Raw genomic sequence first — 22697 nt, forward strand, 5'->3', positions numbered from 1 at the left:
TCTGTTGGTGTATGCTGTTTTAGGTTCATTTGTTTTAATCATTCTAGGTGTGGTGATGGTTTCTACTGAGCCATCTTTTTTTCTCTTGTTCATCTGGAAAATTTAAAAACTAGGATTAGGGACAGATTTGGAGAAAGTCTATCAAAAGGGATTTTAGAAGAAAGTAAATAGATAAACCTGACATTTCTCTAGAAGTTAAAACAGGGTAATAGAAAGTAGTTCCATTAAAACCTTATTTGCTGGCCAGGCATGGTGGCTCACACCTGTAATCCTAACACTGGGAGGCCAAGATAGAAGGATCACTTGAGCCCAGGAGTTCGAGACCAGCCTGGGCAACATATTGAGACCCTGTCTTTTAGGGAAAAAGAAATTCTTATTTGCTTTATGTCCTGAATTACTCATTTAAACTTGTAAAATAAAGATTGTATCTATTCAAAAGTAATTAAACTTTGTTGCCTAGAAATATAAATTGTCCCATTTTGGTTATATTTTCAAATAATTTGAACTGAATTATTTTGTCTTGCATATGTAGTTTTAAGTCTAAATATCCAGTCGGGTGGACTTTTGGTTTACTTCTTTTTCATGTCTGTCAGAAGAGAATATCTTCCTCTTTGTCTCCACCCCAGGTCTCTTCATGAATTTAGTTTTAGATGCTTTCTTCATTTTTAGCTGAGTTTTAATCTAATTTGTTATAGACAGCTTGGTGTTCAGTTATACCTAATTTAATCAAGGAGACAAAGCCATCTGTTTCAAGAATGTGATTTAAAAACATACATTTAAACGGGGCATTGTGGCTCATGCCTGTAATACCAGCACTTTGAGAGACCAAGATGGGCAGATCACTAGAAGTTAGGAAGTTTGAGAAGTTTTCTACTAAAAATGAAGAATTAGCCAGAGGCCTATAGTCCCAGCTACTCAGGAGGCTGAGGCAGGAGAATCACTTGAACCTGGGAGGTGGAGTTTGCAATGGGCTGAGATCGCACCACTGCACTCCAGCCTGGGCGACAGAGCAAGACTTGGTCCATCTCCTCCCCCCAAAAACCCAAACATTTAATTATAACAGTCAAGGCCAGAGAGATGTGTAGCCATGGTTGATGGACAGTTTTCAAGGCATATGATTTTCTTATTTTGCTATGACTAGTTTAAAAGTTTTATTCTTTTGAGGGGCAGTGGGGAATAGATTGAGTTAAGAGTTAATAGGCTTTTGAACTTTGAAGTAGTTTTTTCCAGTTCTGTGAAGAAAGTCATTGGTAGCTTAATGGAAATGGCTTTGCATCTGTAAATTACCTTGGACAGTATGGCCATTTTCACAATATTGATTCTTCCTATCCATGAGCATGGAATGTTCTTTCATTGTTTTTGTCCTCTTTTATTTCATTGAGCAGTGGTTTGTAGCTCTCCTTGAAGAGGTCCTTCACATCCCTTGTAAGTTGGATTTCTAGATATTTTATTCTCTTTGAAGCTATTGTGAATGGGAGTTCACTCATGATTTGGCTCTCTGTCTGTTACTGGTGTATAAGAATGCTTGTGATTTTTGCACATTGATTTTGTATCCTGAGACTTTGCGGAAGTTGCTTATCAGCTTAAGGAGATTTTGGGCTGAGATGATGGGGTTTTCTAAATATACAATCATGTCATCAGCAAACAAGGACAATTTGACTTCTTCCTTTCCTAATTGAATACCATTTCTTTCTTTCTCCTGCCTGATTGCCCTGGCCAGAACTTCCAACACTGTGTTGAATAGGAGTGGTGAGAGAGGGCATCCCTGTCTTGTGCCAGTTTTTAAGGGGAATGCTTCCACTTTTTGCCCATTCAGTATGATATTGGCTGTGGGTTTGTCATAAATAGCTCTTATTATTTTGAGATACGTTCCATCAATACCGAATTTATTGAGAGTTTTTAGCATGAAGGGCTGTTGAATTTTGTTGAAGGCCTTTTCTGCATCTGTTGAGATAATCATGTGGTTTTTGTCTTTGGTTCTATTTATATGCTGGATTATGTTGATTGATTTGCGAATGTTGAACCAGCCTTGCATCCCAGGGATGAAGCCCACTTGATCACCGTGGACAGGCTTTTTGATGTGCTGCTGGATTCGGTTTGCCAGTATTTTATTGAGGATTTTTGCATAGATATTCATCAGGGATATTGGTCCAAAATTCTCTTTTTTTGTTGTGTCTCTATCAGGATGATGTTGAGCTCATAAAATGAGTTAGGGAGGATTCCCTCTTTTACTGTTGATTGGAGTAATTTCAGAAGGAATGGTACCAGCTCCTCTTTGTACCTCTGGTAGAATTCAGCTGTGAATCTTTCTGGTCCTGGACTTTTTTTGGTTGGTAGGCTACTAATTATTGCCTCCATTTTAGAGCCTGCTATTCGTCTATTCAGGGATATAACTTCTTCCTGGTTTAGTCTTGGGAGAGTGTATGTGTCCAGGAATTTATCCATTTCTTCTAGATTTTCTAGTTTATTTGCATAGAGTTGTTTATAGTATTCTCTGATGGTAGTTTGTATTTCTGTGGGGTCGATGGTGATATCCCCTTTATCATTTTAAGCATCTATTTGATTCTTCTCTCTTTTCTTCTTTATTAGTCTTGCTAGCGGTCTATCAATTTTGTTGATCTTTTCAAAAAACCAACTCCTGGATTCATTGATTTTTTGAAGGGTTTTTTGTGTCTCTATCTCCTTCAGTTCTGCTCTGATCTTAGTTATTTCTTGCCTTCTGCTAGCTTTTGAATGTGTTTGCTCTTGCTTCTCTAGTTCTTTTAATTGTGATGCTAGAGTGTCAATTTTAGATCTTTCCTGCTTTCTCTTGTGGGCATTTAGTGCTATAAATTTCCCTCTATACACTGCTTTAAATGTATCCCAGAGATTCTGGTATGTTGTGTCTTTGTTCTCATTGGTTTCAAAGAACATCTTTATTTCTGCCTTCATTTCGTTATGTACCCGTTAGTCCTTCAGGAGTGGGTTGTTCAGTTCCATATGGTTAAGCTGTTTTGATTGAGTTTCTTAGTCCTGAGTTCTAGTTTGATTGCACTGTGGTCTGAGAGACAGTTTGTTGTAATTTCTATTCTTTTACATTTGCTAAGGAGTGCTTTACTTTTAACTATGTGGTCAGTTTTGGAATAATTGCGATGTGGTGCTGAGAAGAATGTATATTCTGTTGATTTGGGGTGAAGAGTTCTGTAGATGTCTATTAGATCTGCTTGGTGCAGAGTTGAGTTCAATTCCTGGATATCCTTGTAAACTTTCTGTCTCATTGATCTGTCTAATGTTGACAGTGAGGTGTTAAAGTCTTCCATTATTATTGTGTGGGAGTTGAAGTCTCTTTGTAAGTCTCTAAGGATATGCTTTATGAATCTGGGTGCTCCTGTATTGGGTGCATATATATTTAGGATAGTTAGCTCTTCTTGTTGAACTGATCCCTTTACCATTATGTAATGGCCTTCTTTGTCTCTTGTGATCTTTGTTGGTTTAAAGTCTGTTTTATCAGAGACTAGGATTGCAACCGCTGCCTTTTTTTTTTTTCCCATTTCCTTGGTAGATCTTCCTCCATCCCTTTATTTTGAGCCTACGTGTGTGTCTGCATGTGAGATGGGTCTCCTGAATACAGCAGACTGATGGGTCTTGACTCTTTATCCAATTTGCCTGTCTGTCTTTTAACTGGACCATTTAGTCCATTTACATTTAAGGTTAATATTGTTATGTGTGAACTTGATCCTGTCTTTATGATGTTAGCTGGTTATTTTGTTCGTTAGTTGACGCAGTTTCTTCCTAGCATCGATGGTCTTTGCATTTTGGCATGTTTTTGCAATGGCTGGTACCGGTTGTTCCTTTCCATGTTTAGTGTTTCCTTCAGGAGCTCTTGTAGGGCACGCCTGGTGGTGACAAAATCTCTCAGCGTTTGCTTGTCTGTAAAGGATTTTAAGGCAGGCCTGGTGGTGACAAAATCTCTCCGCATTTGCTTGTCTGTAAAGGATTTTATTTCTCCTTCACTTAGGAAACTTCGTTGGGCTGGATATGAAATTCTGGGTTGAAAATTCTTTTCTTTAAGAATGTTGAATATTGGTCCCCACTCTCTTCTGGCTTGTGGAGTTTCTGCCGAAAGATCCGCTATTTGTCTGTTGGGCTTCCCTTTGTGGGTAACCTGACGTTTCTCTCTGGCTGCCCTTAACATTTTTTCCTTTGTTTCAACTTTGGTGAATCTGATAATTATGTGTCTTGGAGTTGCTCTTCTCGAGGAGTATCTTTGTGGCCTTCTCTGTATTTCCTGAATTTGAATGTTGGCCTGCCTTGCTAGGTTGGGGACATTCTCCTGGATACTATCCTGCAGAGTGTTTTCCAGCTTGGTTCCATTCTCCCCATCATTTTCAGGTACACCAATCTGACGTAGATTTGGTCTTTTCACAGAATCCCATATTTCTTGAAGGCTTTGTTCATTTCTTTTTACTCTTTTTTCTCTGAACCTCTCACTTCATTTCGTTCCTTTGATCTTTAATCACTAATACTCTTTCTTCCGGTTGATTGAGTCGGTTACTAAAGCTTGTGCATTTGTCATGTAGTTCTCGTGTCATGGTTTTCATCTCTATCAGGCCGTTCATGGACTTCTCTGCATTGGTTATTCTAGTTATCCATTGGTCAAATCTTTTTTCAAGGGTTTTAGTTTCTTTGCCCTGGGTTCATCCTTTAGCTCTGAGAAGTTTGATCAACTGAAGCCTTCTTCTCTCAACTTGTCAAAGTCATTCTCCATCCAGCTTTGTTCTATTGCTGGCCAGGAGTTGCTTTCCTTTAGAGGGGGAGAGGTACTCTGATTTTTTGAATTTTCAGCTTTTCTGAACTGCTGTTTCTCCGTCTTTGTGGTTTTATCCACCTTTGGTGTTTGATAGTGGTGACGTACAGATGGGGTTTTGGTGTGGATGTCCTTTTTGTTTGTTAGTTTTCCTTCTAACAGTCAGGACCCTCAGCTGCAGGTCTGTTGGAGTTTGCTTGAGGTCCACTCCAGACACTGGTTTGCCTGGTTATCAGCAGCAGAGGCTGCAGAAGAGAGAATATTGCTGAACAGCAAGTGATGCTGTCTGATTCTTGCTCTGGAAGCTTCGTCTCAGAGGTGTACCCAGCTCTGTGAGGTGTGAGGTGTTAGTCTGCCCCCATTTGGAGATGTCTCCCAGTTAGGCTACTCGGGTCAGGGACCCACTTGAGCAGGCAGTCTGTGCGTTCCCAGATCTCAACCTCCATGGTGGGTGTATCACTACTCTCTTCAAAGCTGTCAGACACGGACATTTACATCTGCAGAGGTTTCTGCTGGTTTTTGTTTAGCAATGCCATGTCCCCAGAGGTGGAGTCTGCAGAGGCAGGCAGGCTTCCTTGAGCTGTGGTGGGCTCCACCCAATTCGAGCTTCCCATGGCTTTGTTTACCTACTTAAGCCTCTGCAATGGCGGGCGCCCTTCCCCCAGCTTCACTGCTGCCTTGCAGTTCGATCTCAGACTGCTGTGCTAGCAATGAGGGAGGCTCCGTGGGCATGGGACCCTCTGAGCCAGGCGCAGGATATAATCTCCTGGTGTGCCATTTGCTAAGACCCTTGGTAAAGTGCAGTATTAGAGGGGGAGTGACCTGATTTTCCAGGTGTTGTGTGTCATGGTTTTCTTTGGCTAGAACAAGGAATTCCCTTCCCCCTTGCGCTTTCTGGGTGAGGCAATGCCTTGACTTGCTTCGGCTTTCGCTCGTTGGGCTGCACCCATTGTCCTGCACCCACTGTCTGACACGCCCCACTGAGAGGAACCTGGTACCTCAGTTGGAAATGCAGAAATCACCCCTCTTCTGTGTCACTCATGCTGGGAGCTGGAGACTGGAGCTATTTGTATTCGACCATCTTGGCGCCCAATTACTGAGCCGGAGTCGTACTCTCTTGCCCAGGCTGGAGTGCAGTGCTGTGATCTTGACTCACCACAACCTCCGCCTCCCAGCTTCAAGCAATTCTTCTGCCTCAGCCTCCTGAGTAGCTGGGACTACAGGCGCGCACCACCATGCCCAGCTAATTTTTATATTTTTAGTAGAGACAGGGTTTCATTGTATTGGCCAGGCTGGTCTCGAACTCCTGACCTCATGATCTGCCTGCCTTGACCTCCTAAAGTGCTGGCATTACAGGCATGAGCCACCGTGCTGGCCGTGAATAGCTGTTAAGGAAACAAAAATAGCAATTGTTTTCTAAACCACAGCCTTCAAAGAAATAGGTTTAATTATTCCATATTCTCAGGCTACTAGAAAAGTTTTTTTAAAGAGATAGTGTCTGGCTGTGTTGCATAGGCTGGCCTCGAATTCCTGGGCTCAAGGGATCTCCCTGAGTAGCTGAGACTATAGGTACGCACCACTGTGCCCAGAAATTTCTTGTTTTGTTCAATTTCTTTTAAGATAGTTGCCATTAAATCAGTAAGTTGTAGGTGATGAAGAAAGGAATTTGAATACATTTCAACTCTTACAAGCATTAAGAATGTAGCACAATAGAAAAGCTTTTTAAGTTTGACTTAATTCAAAGTTGTACATTACCTGAATGCTTAAGATTATGTTAATACTGAGACAGTGTTCCCAGGAAGTTTGTTATTAATCCCAGGAAATCCATCATTTTACATGACCTTAAGATAGAATTATTTCTAAGAAAAAAATCATTTGAAAATCATTTCTCACTGTGCCTTTTTAGGGACTTTGATTGGGTTAGACACACTTTGAGATCTCTGAGCAACACTGAATCTGGGTAAATTAAACTTTTTTGTTGTAAGAGCCAGTTACAGGAACTGAGCAGGAATTGAAGCACAAAAATTATTTATTTCTGGCTGGCTTTAAACATGGAGGAGACCACGTGCCAAGTAATGTGAACAGCCTTTTGCAGTTGGGAGCAGCCTCAATTGCTTGCAAGGAAACAGGGACTCCAGTGTGGAAGGAACTGAATTACATCCCAAGCAGGTGTGATTGGAAGAGGATCCTGAGTTCCAGATGACAAGGGAGCCCAGCCAGGACCTTGATTTTGGCCTTGGGAAGCCCTTTGTATAGATCCCGGTCATGTCATGCCCAGCCTTCTGTTTACCCAGATAAAAGTTTGAACAGAGCTGTGAGCTAATAAATGGGTGGTGGTTTAAGTTCCTAAGTTTGTGGTAATTTGTGTGAAGCATTAGAAAACCCATACAGGGCAATGTTAACCAGTCTGGAATATCCCAGTGCCAGTGGCAGGATCTCATACATCAGTGTCTCTTCAGAACATCTGATGTTGTACTAAGGTCATGGTAGGTTCCAATAAATAGTAAGTTGAATTTTCAAAATCACTATACTTGCAGTGTAGGTCATTTGAATTACAGAGTTTTGTAGCATGTCAAGGTACATTGAGTGATGAGGAAAAACATCTTGGGATTTTCCTTTAAAAAAATTTTTTTTAAGCTAGAAAAGAAATTGAGAAACATCATTTTTATTGAAGCTCATTTGTTCTGGATTGGGGTTGGCAAACTGTAGCTTACAGGCCAAATCTGGCCCATTACCTGTCTCCATAAATAAAGTTTTATTGGAGCACAACCACACTCACTAGTTCATGTGTTATCTCTAGCTGCCGTCGCCCTACAATGGCAAGGTTTATTGTGACAGACACTGCATGGTCCGTAAAGCCTAAAGTATTTACCATATAGTCCTTTATAGAGTAGTTTGCTGACCCCTGTTCTGGATGGTGATTTGCTTTCCAGTCACAGCCACATTCATTTAACCCTAAATGGCTTCCATCTCTGGGGACTGATATTTCTTTAAGTCCTTTAAGTTATTATTTTTAACGTATTTAGCTATACCTGATTATATAAACTGGTTTTTACATCTCACTGTACTGAAATGATAGGAAATGTGATAAAATTAATAAAATCCCATAAACTGTGTGTGTTTGGGGTCCTTAAGATTATCTCCAAGTTCAATGATTTGCTAGAAGGAGTCCTTGGACTTAGAAGTAGGTATACTCATGACTGCAGTTTATTACAGCAAAGGAAGCAAGTGGAAAAGGTGTGTTGGGAGCAGTCTAGAGGAGACCAGGCACAAGCCTCCAAGTGTCCTGTTCCATGGGAGTTGCACAGGATACACTTAGTTCCTCTAGCAATGAATTTTGGCAGTTCATTATGTGCAGATATTGTCACTTGGTCCTAACAGTTCAGGATTTTTATTCTGATTCAGTTTTGTAGATTCACAGTGCCTGTGTGACTGACCACAGCTACTGAAACTGTAGTGCCTCAGGAGGAAACAGCAGGTTTCACCATAAATTATGTTGTTTGCACAGACTATGTAGACAGAGTGGTACAGTGTGGTCAAGGTTTGAAGCATGCAAACATTTCTATCAGACTATTCCAAGAACTCAGTTCCCAAGTGGCCAGGTCAAGGGCCAGTCACCTGAGAAGGTTGGAGCAACTCAGCCTGCTGAGTTAATTCATTCCCAAACTCTCCATAATAAGAATCTCTAGTAGCATATATTTCAGAAACACAACATGTTTCACTAGTTATAATTATATTACAAAATGTCCTTTTAGTGCCTTAATTATTTTTATTCAGTAGTATCTTATCTTCATTTAAGAAACACTTATATGACTTTATAAATCAAGCGCAGGATAACTTTATAGTACTTAAAGTTATGGGTAAAGTTACACCAAGATAAACATTGTTTTGTTTGAATTCATAACTTAAACCAAGTGTCTTCCCAAGAATGGGATTTCCAGCACTACCTTTGACATTTCTACTTTTTCTTAGGGACTGAGAGTACGTGGCACTTTTTCCCATAGTTCATGTCCTTGCATGAATATCAAGGAGCAATTATTTTCAGAGATGACTTACGTCCATAATATTGTTTTAGCTCATTGTGGCCAATAAAATTCCCAACAGTATATTAAAGATTATCTTTTCACTCTTGAAATAATTATGAAACAAGTATTATGAAACATGACACCTTTCAAATTCCTTAATACTAAAGTCCTTGGGAAATCACGCTTGTTGAATGTCATGGTTATGGAAAAATATGAAGGACAAATTTGTTCTTTAAAGAGAATTCATTTTGCCTTTCTTCATAATTGCAGCTATCCAAGTTAAATGTATCTACATATATATAGATTTTCCTCTCTTATTCTTCTGACCCTTATTTTCTAGATGGAGCCTGGTACATTGTGTGTAAGATGGTGTGTGAATAGTGGTCATTCCTGAGATTTTTCTCTTGTGTGACTGTGAACAACTGCATCTAATTCATTTAATCTGGTGTCAGTTTACCTCATTTGTCTTCTTTCACCCCAGAGTAATCTCATGAGGATTATTTTGCTCAAGTTTGATTATTTCAAAGAAGGATCATTAGGTACACCTAAGATGGCAAGATGGCACTTGCCAAAAGTCCAGCCGGTGCCTTTGGGGCTAACCTTGGATCTTGAAGGGGGCCCTGGGACTCTGAAATAATTGCTAGTAGATTTGCTTTACAGTTGAGTGTTTTGAGCTCTCAGTGGCTCAACTTAATTGTGAACAAGTAGCCAGAAGTAAATCTCTAAAGAGCAGAACCTGTATTTTATTCATCTTTATAGTCCTCTTGGTGTCCACATTGAGTCTTGCTGTTATCTGGCCCCTAAACCCAAGGCAAACTGTAAGGGGCTCGTGGCTTTGGTGTCAGTCAGAAAAGGCTGTTAGGGCAGTCTCTGGCACCCTAGGAGTGGGGCCAGCGAGCAGAGTAGCTTGTAGCCAGAGGGAAGGAAGCCCAGCCGGCAAGCAGAACTACAGTACCTCAGGATCCAAAATAATGGCTCTCCACAGGAATGCCTGTGGGCTGTTATGAGATTATTCGCCTATATTCAACATATAATAAGAAGTTAGAAGAGGCCGGACTTGGTGGCTCACGCTTGCATTCCTAGCACTTTGGGAGTGGGCAGATGGCTTGAGTCCAGGAGTTTGGGACCAGCCTGGGCAACAAGATGAAACCCCATCTCTACAAAAAAATACAAAAATTAGCCAGGTGTGGTGGTACACGCCTGCAGTTCCAGCTACTCGGGAGGCTGAGGTACACCTGGGAGGTGGAGGTTGTAGTGAGCCAAGATAGCACCACTGCACTCCAACCTGGATGAATTGGGTGAAAGAAGAAATTATGAAAAACTTCACTTGCAAGAGCTTTTCATTAAAATGATTAAAATACAAGGTTTTAGAAAATTCAGCTCCATGAGGTGCAGTGAAACACTGGTTAAATTGTGGCTAAAGGAGTTTAGGAAAGACTACTTATTACAGACTCCTCGTAGAGGGCACAGGGCACGCAAGCATATTCAAGGTTTCTGAGGCCCGTGACAAGGCGTGTTTAACTTTATTCACCTGAGTATATTCAAGCCCATGTGCCTGCGGAGCTCCGTGTCCTCTTGATCCCTGTTGCCTTTGCTCCTTGTGGAGCTCCTGGGTGAGGACCACCCCATGGGCCCACAGCTCAGGGCTGTCCACTCACTGGTTACTGCTTTTGCTTTTCTTTATTGCTTTTGTTATCCTAGAACACTCACCTGGCTTGATTCCTCTGAAATCTTCTACCTTCTCAGGAATTCTATTTCAATTTTTTCCATTTTCCCCCTCCATTGTGTAGCATTTTAATTCTTTGCCTTGAATAAAAATAAAGCTTGGCTCATAACCAGAAGCAACCTGTCTTGCCTTGGGTCCAGGGGCATAAGTGAACAGATTTATTTTTAGAACATGCCATCATGTTTGTTTCTACTAGTTTTGAGGCCCAGGTTTTGAGTAGTAGGTCTGAGTCCATGACCTCTCAGCCTGCACCATGGCAACGCGTGCTGCCCCTGCCTGGGACTGGCAGAAGGCACCCTTGCAGCAGCTCAGGACTCACACTCACTGAGCAGGTTTTAAAACACGTAGAATGGCCAGACAGGTTGTATCACAGTTTGTGTCAGAATTCCCCAGGTGTACGCTTTTTTTTCTTTTTTTTTTTTTTTGGAGAAGGGGGTACTTTTCATCTGTGATCACTGCATGAGGACCCTGTTGCTGGGCGGGGCCTGCTGTTTGCTGTGGAGCCCCTTGGCCTTGGTCACTGCCGCTTTCTCCACCCCCTGCTACTGCTTGGTGAACTTTGACCCAGCAGGTGCCTTTCTTGAGCCTCGTGATTCCCCTCCCCTCTTGCCCTGCTGTCTCTCATTTCTCCTTGGGCTCCTCAGAGCAGGTGCTGGGCTGATGATAGGTGGAGGGGGCTTCTGTAAGCCAGTCCATAGGTTTGAGTTAAGTTCTCTCCTTCTCACTGGGCTGCAGCTGAGGTTGGAAACACGTATTTGGTTTGAGGAAGGCAAGCCAGGTGGTTTTCAGAGGTATAACTATGGGTGTAGCTTGTTAAACCTGTTCACCTAAGAAAAGATTTTTTTCCTTGAATGTGTGAGAAAACCTGTAGCTTTTGTTTTGCCTCTCACTAGCTGGCTGGTTTTCATGGATAGAGTTTCAGTCGCAAAAAGCACACCATGTAAACAGTGAAAATAGATCTCTTATTGGTGGCGTAAGCCTTTTTATTGAATGGAATTGTTGTTATATTGGTTTTAATTCAATAGAAAATAAAATTTTGTTAGCAACTGGGAGTCCGGTATACTCTTTATTTTGTGTTGTTTTGCTGTTCTTTTCCACACAATCAGTGAAGTTCTTATTGCATAAACAGAGAGCATTCCACGTGAATTAATGTGTGTATGTGTGCCATGACTGCATTGGGTTAATAGACCTGTGGATAAAGACTTTGGGTCCCTCCCTCCCTCTGTACGCATTGTACCCAGAATGACTCCTGATACACAGTAGGCACTCAGTTAATGTGTTACATGAATAAATTTCATTTTAGAAGTGGGAGTGGAAATGCAGGCATATGATAACCAAATCTATTGACCTATCAGTCACCAGTACTCTTTCATTCCCCTCAGTGTGAAGAGCAGTCTTGGTTTTGATGATTTTACTTGCCATGATGTATCTTCTGTAGCATTTGTGTTGTTGCTCTTACCATCCAACCTCCTTAAAACAGTGGTTTGTATGGGATTTAAAAGCTTCTAGGCAGCCAGGGCCTTCTGACTCTCTTGTCCTTTCCTTATGGTGCTACTGACTGTGCTCGTTTGTAGTGTGACTTTAAGAAAGAGAGGCTGAACTCAGGATAGGCAGGGTGAACTTGGCATAACACTGCTCTGGGTGTTCTCAGAAGATCCTACTCGGACAGGTCTGGGCCTGGTCAGTAATTGGGTGGGAGGCCTTAGAGAACAGAAACCAGCGACTGGCAGGAAGTGGCATGGGGAGCTCATCTGGCCTGCAAGTCTGGGCTCAGCTGGACCTGCCCCACATGGCACCAGGCGCACAAGGTGTCCTCACAGAGCCGCGCAGTGGCATACCTTTGCATGTTGACCGAGACCAAAGACTTGAGACTTCTGTTTTTGCATGAAATATGAGTCAAGTGGGAAGTTTTCTGTCTTACGATTGGTTCCCTCAAAGAATGTTATTAGCTTAGTTATCATCCTCCCTTTATTCTACCAGCTGGGTAGCATTTAGCTACAAAGGTGTAATTTTAAAATAAGGAGGTGATCATTTATTAGTGATATTCCGTTATTGCTCTTGGTGTGACCTTTCTATAAATTTTAGAATTAAGAGCTATAATTTCTGAACATTAAAGAATGGTGTTTCATCTGGCTAATTTGTTTCATACCACAGAGGCACTGCTTCATCTTGAAATTAGACTTGAATGTATTCCTGACTTGATAGCAGACACAGTTTTTCATCTAGGAGGACCCTACACATGTAGACTGTCATACATGGACTTAGATTAATATTTGGTTGATAGGAACTGGGACACTGCAGTCCAGGGGTAGCACTTCAGGCATTCAGGGCAATCACAAGAAGCTTTTCTGAACATTTCATAAAGAAATGTGTAGGTAGGATTACAGGAGCTAACATTAGCTTAAAGAATAGCAATTGAACTATATAAAGCATTGTACTAATTTTTAAATTCAAAGTTTTTTCTCTTTTTTTGAGATGGAATCTCACTCTGTAGACAGGCTGGAGTGCAGTGGTACGATCTCAGCGCACTGCAACCTCTGCCTCCCTGGGTTCAAGCAGTTCTCCTGCCCTCAGCCTATGGAGTAGCTAGGACTACAGGTGTGCACCACCACACCCAGCCAGTTTTTGTATTTTTAGTAGAGACGTGGATTAACTTTGTTGGCCAGGATGGTCTTGATCTCTTGACTTCGTGATCCGCCCACCTCGGCCTCCGAAAGTGCTGGGATTACAGGCATGAGCCACCATGCCCAACCTAAAGTTTGTTATTATTATTATTTTTTTTTTTTTTAAGAAAAAGTGATATTGTTGAATATCCACCTCTTTAGAGAACTGTAGATTTTAAAATTGTTTTTTCTGGTCAGCTCCTATAAGTATATGCCTGCATTTCCCCTTTTACACACCCTTTCCCCCCCATTGCATACATTACCAAAAAACTGGCAGATTTCAAGTTAGAGAAACAATAGGTCTTTATCTTATCGTTTTGACTGCCCGGCATTATAGATTGTCAAAATAAAGAATCCTCAAAAGGAATGGAATTGTGGAGTCATTTTAACTCCTAGTATACAGTCTGTGGGAGGCTGTCTGTGGTGAGGCAAAGCCGTAGAAATGCACCAGAACTTTTGGGAGCCCAGGAGTTAGGGCGCTGCTGCATCCTCACCCTACCCACTACAGGCGCATCTCACTGGGATCTTTTCTTCTCCATGGTCTCTTTGCCAAACAGCTGCTTTTCCAGCCCTCTGCCAGGTGCTCTGTGTCTTTGTGCTGGTCCTGTGAGCATTTAAAACTCCAAATAGTATTTTATTTCTTCTTTATGTGCTCCCTAATATTTTATCTGATTCAATTAATACCATTATCCTGGCTAGCATGAACTTTGGCCGCTTCTAATACATCACTTGAACCAACTGACTCTCTCTCTCTCTGAGAAAGTTTTCATTAGTACTATTTGTTTTCTCTCTCTCTGAGAGTGTTTTCATTAGTACTATTTGGTTACTGAACTGTTTTAGAATAATAGTTATTAAAGTAATGGGTTGGAAATGAATCAGCACTTGCCAGTGTGCTGAATTACTACATTAAAATGCTATATTAACTTAATTTGCCATAGCATTTCATCAGTGGAGTTGGAGATGGAGACAAGTCAGAATGCACAGACTTTACCACTGACCCTCAGACCCCAGTGTCTCAAAGCCTTATTTAATAGATGTGGGTGATTTTGCCCAAGTTCATCATCATTCTACGAAAATACTTTTAGAGTGTTGTCCCCACTGCTGATGGTTCTGTTGATTTATTTGTGTTTGTGCAAGAGGACCTGTGTGCTCTTTCTATACATCCACCTGCAGGCACACGCTTGTATTTAATTATGCTTTAGAAAATTATTTTTATAAGTAAAACTGTATATTTGTGTTTTTTAATTATAATCTTTATAATTAATAGAAAAGAGGCTTGGGCTTGCCATTCTGATTATTTGCTTTTATCTTTTTGACTGAAGGACAGAAATTCCAGGTAGTCTCTTCATCTTTTGCAGTGTAGTGTTTCAGTGAACTTGGTAGACCTGAATACCACCAGGTATTATTAGTATAAAATGTTCATGTTTTGATATATAGTATGTAATTCTCACAACTTAGTGTTTTGGTAGGGCATTCATGAAACTCTAAAACTGGAAAGAGAATTACCTGAACAAAAATGACAACAGTTTATCAAGGATTCCATTTTTCCCTACTGAATTCTTATGGCTACATTAGCATGTATTGGTTTGTTGAATTAATTAGTGAATGAGAGTTTACCACTCATTTTTTAAGCCCACCCAGTCCCCCTCAATAAAGCAAAGCATCAATGTTTCTGGTGAAACTACTCTGAAATCTTTCGTCTTATATAGTTGTATATATACGTTTTTGTTAGCCTTTGAAAAAGTATAGCTTTACTGATACTTCTGGTTTTCTATTTACTTTCAAAATGCTAAAATAAAGCTTTTGTGTTACATAAGACTAATGAAACAAATCAAGCATTGAAGAAAAGTTGGAAATATTATTAGAAATCACTTTTTTTTTTTTTTTAGTACTTCAGTGTAATTTGAATAGAAACTGGTATCCGCAGGCAGTACCCTTATACCATGTTTTAAAAACTTTTTTTTTTTTTCAGTTAGTGGCAAACGTTTTAAAATTAGGAAAATTTACTTAGGATTCAGATTTCTTTATCTTTCCTTGAAGAAACTCTGCTAGTTATTTGGCAGATTGCCCACGTTGCGGGAGGCAGTTCGCTCTGAGCAGCAGCTGCCAGTTTAGACAGATGTGGGGCTTCCCTCACACCCCTGCCATCCTCTCTTCCTCCTCCCTCTCACCCTCTGGGGCTGGAGGCCATGAGCTCAGACCCTCTGCTAAAAAATTCCATTGGCAACTCAAGTTAGTAGCCACTAATATATTTTTGTTTATCTAGATGGCCTAAGAAATATTTCTGTATTTCTTGTTCTGCTCATTTTAAGAAGGGAGAACAGACATCCCTAGTTACTTAACTGAAATGATGTGTCCTCTCCTACCCATGAGATCTCTTCTTGCCAGTCTCTCTCTTTTGTTCCTTCTCTCTCCATTTTGTTTTGTTTTGTTTCGTTTCCTCTTTTGGCACCTGAGTGTCTGGATCCTCTAGGTGGCTTTTATACTCTTTACTTTTAATTTACTAAATTTTAAATATTTTTAAATAAATAATACATACTTATGGAAAATATTTCAATTAGAACAGTAGTTAAAGCAAAGAATAATAAACTCAGCTCCCAGAATTAATCATTGTTGTTTCTTGTGTAGTCTTCAAAAACTGTTCTGTATATAAGAATATTTGTATATGTTCTTCTGTTTTTGGTTTTTCCACCCATAAGGTCTTCCTGTATATGCATTAGTTTTGTAATTTTCTGTATTCTTATCAAGACTTATGGATCTATCACATTGTTTCTAATGGCTGCATGATATTTTATTGTATTAATACTGTAACCAGCACTTGATTAATGGATGATTCCAGTTTTTTGGTTTTGGGTGTTCTTTACCTATAAACTATGCTATACTATGCCTCCATGTACATATGTGTCTGGACAGTTGAATGAATAGACCCAGTAAGAGAACTGATAGGTTAAAAGTATTTACATGTTAAGTTTTAACATATCTTGCTTTTAGTCTCCCAGTACAGTCACACGAATTCACTCTTTGTCTCAGTGGCCAAGAGCTTCTGCCAGCATGTGGTTCCCAGGGAGACTGATCATCTTGTATTGGTAGTTTGTATCACGTTTCCTTGGAATGCCTGTTTGCATATTTTGCTCATTTTTTCCATTGGGTTGGCTTCCCATTTCTTATTGATTGATGGGGATTTTTTGTACATCAAAGAAAACAAAACCTGACTTAGGTTGTTATTGTGGCAGATTTTTTTCTTTTTTGTCCTCTTTTGTTGTTGTTTTACCAGTTTGCTGTCTTTTAAATGTTTCTACTTGGGGAAATTTTTGGACACAGTTTTAAATTTTTATGTGGTCAGTCATTTCTTTTGTGGACTTTGTGTCATACTAGAAAAACTTTTCTCCAGTTTACAATTATTTTTAAAATGTATCCATATTTTTAGTTCTTTATAAAAATATTTTGATTTTTTGATCTTTTGGAAATTTATTTTGGTGTAAATAGAGAGGGAACCAGCTTTTTTCCCTCTCTGGATAGGTAGTCAGTTGTTCCCAAGTGAGTTTCTTTTGCTTAGTGATTTGCACTCTTATTTTTATTATTTTTATATGCAATCATTTCTATTTGGGTATACTTCAGGAATATTAATTTGGGTACTTCGGGAGTATCAATCATTGGGTGGTCTATTCCTGTGTTGGTACCAAGCTTTTAATAACTATAGTTCTACACTATGATGTATTATTTGGTAAGTGTAGTTGCCCTTAATTTATTTTCTTTTTTAGAATTTTCCTTGCTTAAATGAAAAAAAACTTGAGGGAAATTCTTTAAATTTAATGGAGTAATTCTACTTGACATAAGTATTCATATACTTTATTATGTATTTTTTAAAATTTTTTGGTTTCACTGAGGCTTCTAGTTATTAACTGTTGCTTTGAAGTTCACTGAGTAAGTCAGGTGTGTAGGCCTGGAGAGGTGGGACAACGTTTTGGAAGAGTTGAGCCAGGAGTGGTAGGAAGTGGGCTGCTTCCTGCCTGTGTTACTAGATTGCTGTGGGGGCTCAAGCAAGTCACTGAAGTGTCCCTCATGGGTTCCCATGTATAGGACAGCCTCTGCCAGCATAGTTACTGATATTTAGATATAATGAGTAGTTTTCGATCACTATTTTTCATTCAGCCGTGTGAGAAATAAATGAGTCAATACATTTATAAATATTTCAAAACTGGTAGAGCCTAGTATAAGAACTTTGATGATGATGATGATGATGATGATATTGTTGTGGTTATTTTTTCTGTTTTACTTTAGTTGAAAGGAGCCTAATTTTCTCATGTTCCAGAAAATAAGGAGGAAGTTGGGGGGGCGCGGGGGGGGGGGCGGAGAGAGAGAGAGACAGATATAGATATAGATATAGATATAGATATAGATTGAATTTACTGCTGTTGCCCCAGCCCCAGCACTCACCAATTTCTGCTAGGATACTGAAGGCAGACCTGTGTGATGAGGGGATTTTTAGGCTGAAACCTTGAAACATGAGAAAGACTTAGGAAAAGATTTGGGGTGGGAATGAGGAAGCGTATTCTAGGGCAGAAAGGGCTGTGGCGTCCACAGGCAGGGAAGAACATGGTGTGGAAACCTGAAAGCATATCAGAAAGGCTAGGGAGCAGCCAGGAGACAGACAGCTATGAGTGGAGGCCTGGCGGGAGCAGGGGCCACCTGAGGCCTTAGAGACCACAGGGCAGATGGGGGGCATTGAATGGCATCCTAGGTGTACTGGGAAGTTGTTTATAGGATCTTAAGGAAGAGCATGGAATGCTCTGACTTAGGTTGTTCTGATTGTGGTGTGTAGGGCAGACCCTGGCAGGAGGGCAGGAGTGGAGCAAGAGACCAGCTCTGAGTCACAGCCATTGTGGTGCCAGGTGGGAGTGGGTGGAGAGAAAGGGGCACATCCTGGTTAGTTTTGGAGGTAAAACTTAGTCATGAATTGAATATCAGAGGATTTCTGACTTGCACATGGGTGGCACCTGGTATTGATCAGGTGATACTGGGGTAAACAGCTGGTTTTGAGGAACATATTAGGAGTTTGATTTTGATCTTGTTGTATTGAGATGTTTGGGAGTATGTGAATTGAACCCTATAAGAGAAGATGGGCAGTTCTGAAATGGAGAGAGGTCGGCTGGGATATTTACAGTAACTTACCGCATGAGCATTTCCCTTCTTCAAATACATCCCATATGCAGTCTCCACAACAGTCTTCTCAACGTGTGTTCCAAATTCATCCTCCTTGTCTACTTGGAAATCTTCAAAAGCTTTCTGCTTTCTTCAGTGATATCTAAACTGTTAAACCTGACATTCAAGATCCTCCACAGCTTGCTCCTCACCCAATCCATAGGATTATGTTTTTCACATTACTGTCTCTTGCCTCCCAGTATGAACTCTAAACTCTCAGTTGCCTAGACTCATCTATAGATCGTGAAAGTCATTTTACTTTCCTGCCTTATGTGCTTTTGTCTCTCTTTTTGCATCTTTATCAGTTGAGAATTTTCCAATCCTCTGAGACTCAGTATAGGTTTTACCTCTTCCACTATGCCTGCTGGTTTTAGATCATCCAGAAATAAGGGCTCCATTTTTGTCCATTTGGAGCACTAGTGTGAGCCATGCTTATATCTGCTTTATTTTATTTCAAGCTCTTTATGGAAGTGTGTCTCATCATATTTTCTCTATTCCATAATACCTTATGCGTGGTGTGTACTGAATAAATATTTATTTAATATTTTCTCTATTTGGAGATACTTTTCAGGTAGTTATCCTTTTGGTTGCAAGTAGTAGGAACCAAATGTAGCTGGTTTTAAAAAAAGAGGAAATTCACTAGAACACTACTGCAAATCTTGAGTAACTTAAGATAAAGTTGAAGGATGAACTGAGTCTTGGGGCAGCCCTGGGAACCTCACTGGCAGGGGCTCATGGACTTTTCATCTAGAGGTTTGTCATTAGTGTAGCTTAACTTCCCCTTCCCAGACTCTGTCAATTCAAAATCTGGAGGAAAAGAATCTGATTGGCTTAGCATTGGTCAGTTGTCTACTTGAGGCCAATCAGCTCTGACCTCTGACAGAAGTCTTATCCTAGACACATGGCTACTGAGATGTGAGATGTCCGTAACCTCATGACTGCCAGAGGTTGAAGGGTTTCCTTCTGTGGACAGAGACATTTGTTCTCTGAAAAGAGGAGTCAGAAATAAATTGCAACAGATGTGTACTACAGCAGTATTGCTAACTTTGGAAACAGAGTCAGTATTGAATACTTTATGGTTTTGAGAAATTGCAGATGGCTTTAACCAAGGTCCTGTTAGTATATTGCAATGGAAATAGGACCAGACTACTGTCTTTGTTGACTGGCTTCATAAAAACTATTCCTTGCCTCATGCCAGTCTTGTTTGTGATATTTACTCACTAAATCAGAAGACTCCTCCTTCCAAACTTCCTTACATCAAGAAGGAAAAAGAGTCCTGATAATTATTTTATTGTATTTAAACATTAGCAGATTATGATAATAGCTACATAGTGATTCTTTGCTCTGCGCATCTGACCATTGCAGATGTTTTACTGCTATAAAAGTTCCTTATTTCCTCGTCCATATTATTTCTATAACTGGGCTGTATTTCTGAAGGAAGTAATCTGTGAAAGTTTCAAGAGGGCATCAGTTGGTTAACTTTGCAAAAATAGGAAAAATATGTAAAATGTAAGTGTTTTAAAAGAAAAACAAATTTAAATCTTTGTTCTTGAAATTCATCATTTATGCAAAGTAATTTTTTTTTGTAAGGATGATTTGGTAAAGGATAAAAGTTTCCGGCTGGGCATGGTGGCTCACGCCCCAGCACTTTGGGAGGCCAAGGCAGGCGGATCATGAGGTCAGGAGATCAAGACCATCCTGGCTAACACAGTGAAACCCCGTCTATACTAAAAATACAAAAAATTAGCCAGGCGTGTTGGTGGCACCTGTAGTCTCAGCTACTTGGGAGGCTGAGGCAGGAGAATAGCATGAACCCGGAAGGCAGAGCTTGCAGTGAGCTGAGATCATGGCACTGCACTCCAGCCTAGGCGACAGAGCGAGAGTCCATCTCAAAAAAAAAAAAAAAAAGTTGCCGTGGAACACAAATTTCGCCCAAGTACATTGGGTCACTGTGTGGCAGCAGTAGGCAACTTATCAGGAATAACTATGGTTAAGAAATGTGGTTGATGTTTTTAAGGTACTGGGAAAGATGTCAGTGGTGTATACTAGGTCCTTGTTCTGTCACTTTAAAATTTTAATAACAATTTTCTGACCATCTATGTGTTCCATAGATCCAGATGATTGAAAAACTAATTTTCTCTCCTATTGGAGAAACGGTTAAAGGATATGAACACACAGGAAGAAGTGTGAAGAGCCGATCAACAGGTGCAAAGATGCTCAACCCTGTGAATGATCAGGGATGTGCACACTTAAATAGGAGAGATATAACATTTCACACCCATCAGATAGGTATAAATTTAAAAGTTTAAAATTACTCAGTGATGCTGATAATGTGCCACAGCTTTAAAACACTGCTGATGAGCATTTCTGTCAGCACAGGGTCTCTATAGAACCGTCTCACAGTTGCCAGTGTAGTTAAGAATGGACTGTCCAAGAATCCACTGGGCTAGTGTATACCACTGAGAAGCTAGCATGTATGTGCCCAGTGAAACAAGTATAGTACTACATGTTACAGTTTTGTTGTAATGTGAAAATTTACAAAACTCTTAAGTGTCTACCAACAGTGAAATAGGTAAGTAAAAAGTGGTATAGTCAGAAAATAGCAATGAAAATTAATGATCTACAGCTGCTGTGTCCTTGCAAAATAGTTCGTCTGTATGTGTGCTATTAAAAAAAATTAAAACAGATAATAATGAAATGCCAAATTCAGGAGAGAGTTGCCTCTAAGGAGAATAGGCACAGGAAGAGAAATACAGAACATTTCACCCATACCATTAAAAAAAATCTAAAGAAAAATTTGCATTGTATTAAAATTTGACAGAAGGTGATGGGTACATCTACTTGTTAATTTTTTTCCCTACCTTTCTGTGCCCTTAAATATTTCATAATAAATAGTTATTATCTGTATTATTTCTCAAAGAATTTTTCCATTTTTGGATGATTAAGCTGGGAATGGGGGAGTCAACTTGTTCAAAGTAACAAAGTAGTTAAATAGTTGAGCTGTGATCAAAAACAAGTCTGTCTTGTTCCAAAACTCATGACCCTCCTTTCTCATTAATCTCATTCTACAATGTAGAGAGGGAATACAAGCTTGAACCTATGAACCTGCAGTCGCCTTTGACCTATCTCTGACCATTCCCTCTCTCTTCCACCCTCTCTGGCACACACTTGTCTGTGCACACATGCATACGTGTACATATCATTCTTTCTGAAAGATTATGTGTTCCTCACAGTCAGGCTCAGGCAAAGACAGCTTGTGTCTGGTGAGCCAGTAGGCCCTCTCTGTCTGTGGTGTGAGCGTTCCTTCATGTTCATCTGGGGTTATGGGCATGGGGAATGTTCTAAAATATAATAGGCTAAAATGGTGGCTTCTAGTTATCCTTTCCTAAAGGTGTTCCTTCTGCCTTGGTTCCTGTTAGAAATGACTACATGGGCCGGGTGCAGCGGCTCACACCTGTAATCCCAGCACTTTGGGAGGCTGAGGTGGGAGGATGGCTTGAGCTCAGGAATTTGATACCATCCTGGGCAACAAAATGAGACCTTGTCTCTACAAAAAACTTTTTTTAAATAGCCAGGCATGGTGGCACACATCTGTAGCCTCAGCTACTTGAGAGGCTGAGGTGGGAGGATCACTCAATCCCAGGAGAGTCAAGGCTGCAGTGAGCTGTGTTCACGCCACTACACTTCAGCTTGGGCAACAGAGTGAGATCCTGTTTTTAACAAAACAAAAAACAAACAAAGTAAATAATTAATTAAAAAATGACTACACAAAGAATCCAGGATTTGCTCTGCAGGTTTAAGACAGTATTTGTCTTTTTGGTTGTCTACAGAAGACATTCTTGGTGTTCCTCATTGTCTTTTGTATAGAAATCCTCTTAGAAACTGAGAAAAAAGTTTTAACAGAAAATAAATACAAATTTTAAAATATTAAATTTAAAACCAAACGACATGTAAACTATAGGGGCTAAAAAGAATAGCTAACATTTGCTAAATGCTTATACGTTAGCATTTATTACTGCATCTCCAATTTGAAGATGAGGAAACAACCTCATCAAGGACACTACCTTAGGGAAGTTAAATAAATTCCCTAAGGCAGCCCGCTAGTAGGGAGTAGGGCTGAGACCACAACAGTGTTCGAGTCAGACACCACTTTTATTGGGAAAGACCTTCTAGGCTGCTACTGCTCCAAGTGGTCTTCTCCATTTCTACATCTGCTGTATGCAGGGTACGTTTGGAATTGTCCATAAATTGTTTTGTATTTTTAGTTTAGTTTTTCCTTCAGTTTTTAAATTGGG

The 22697-nt window shown here is 40.2% G+C and overlaps 1 protein-coding gene across 6 annotated transcripts in view; it reads left to right on the plus strand.

Annotated features, from left to right (window-relative positions):
- Positions 1 to 22697, plus strand: part of SPIDR (scaffold protein involved in DNA repair) — a 499470-nt gene that overhangs the window by 121508 nt on the left and 355265 nt on the right. Inside the window, exon 1 of one of the 6 annotated variants that reach the window (XM_033203532.1) lies at positions 12418 to 12437. The exons of the other annotated variants lie outside the window; for them this stretch is intronic. Coding sequence (XP_033059423.1) covers positions 12429 to 12437 — 9 coding nt within the window. The 5' untranslated portion in view covers positions 12418 to 12428. Of the gene's footprint in view, positions 1 to 12417; positions 12438 to 22697 lie in introns of those variants that run through there. 6 annotated transcript variants of the gene reach the window in all.

This window comes from Trachypithecus francoisi, unplaced genomic scaffold (assembly GCF_009764315.1).
Source record: "Trachypithecus francoisi isolate TF-2019V2 unplaced genomic scaffold, Tfra_2.0 Lachesis_group7, whole genome shotgun sequence".
Lineage (NCBI taxonomy): Eukaryota > Metazoa > Chordata > Mammalia > Primates > Cercopithecidae > Trachypithecus > Trachypithecus francoisi.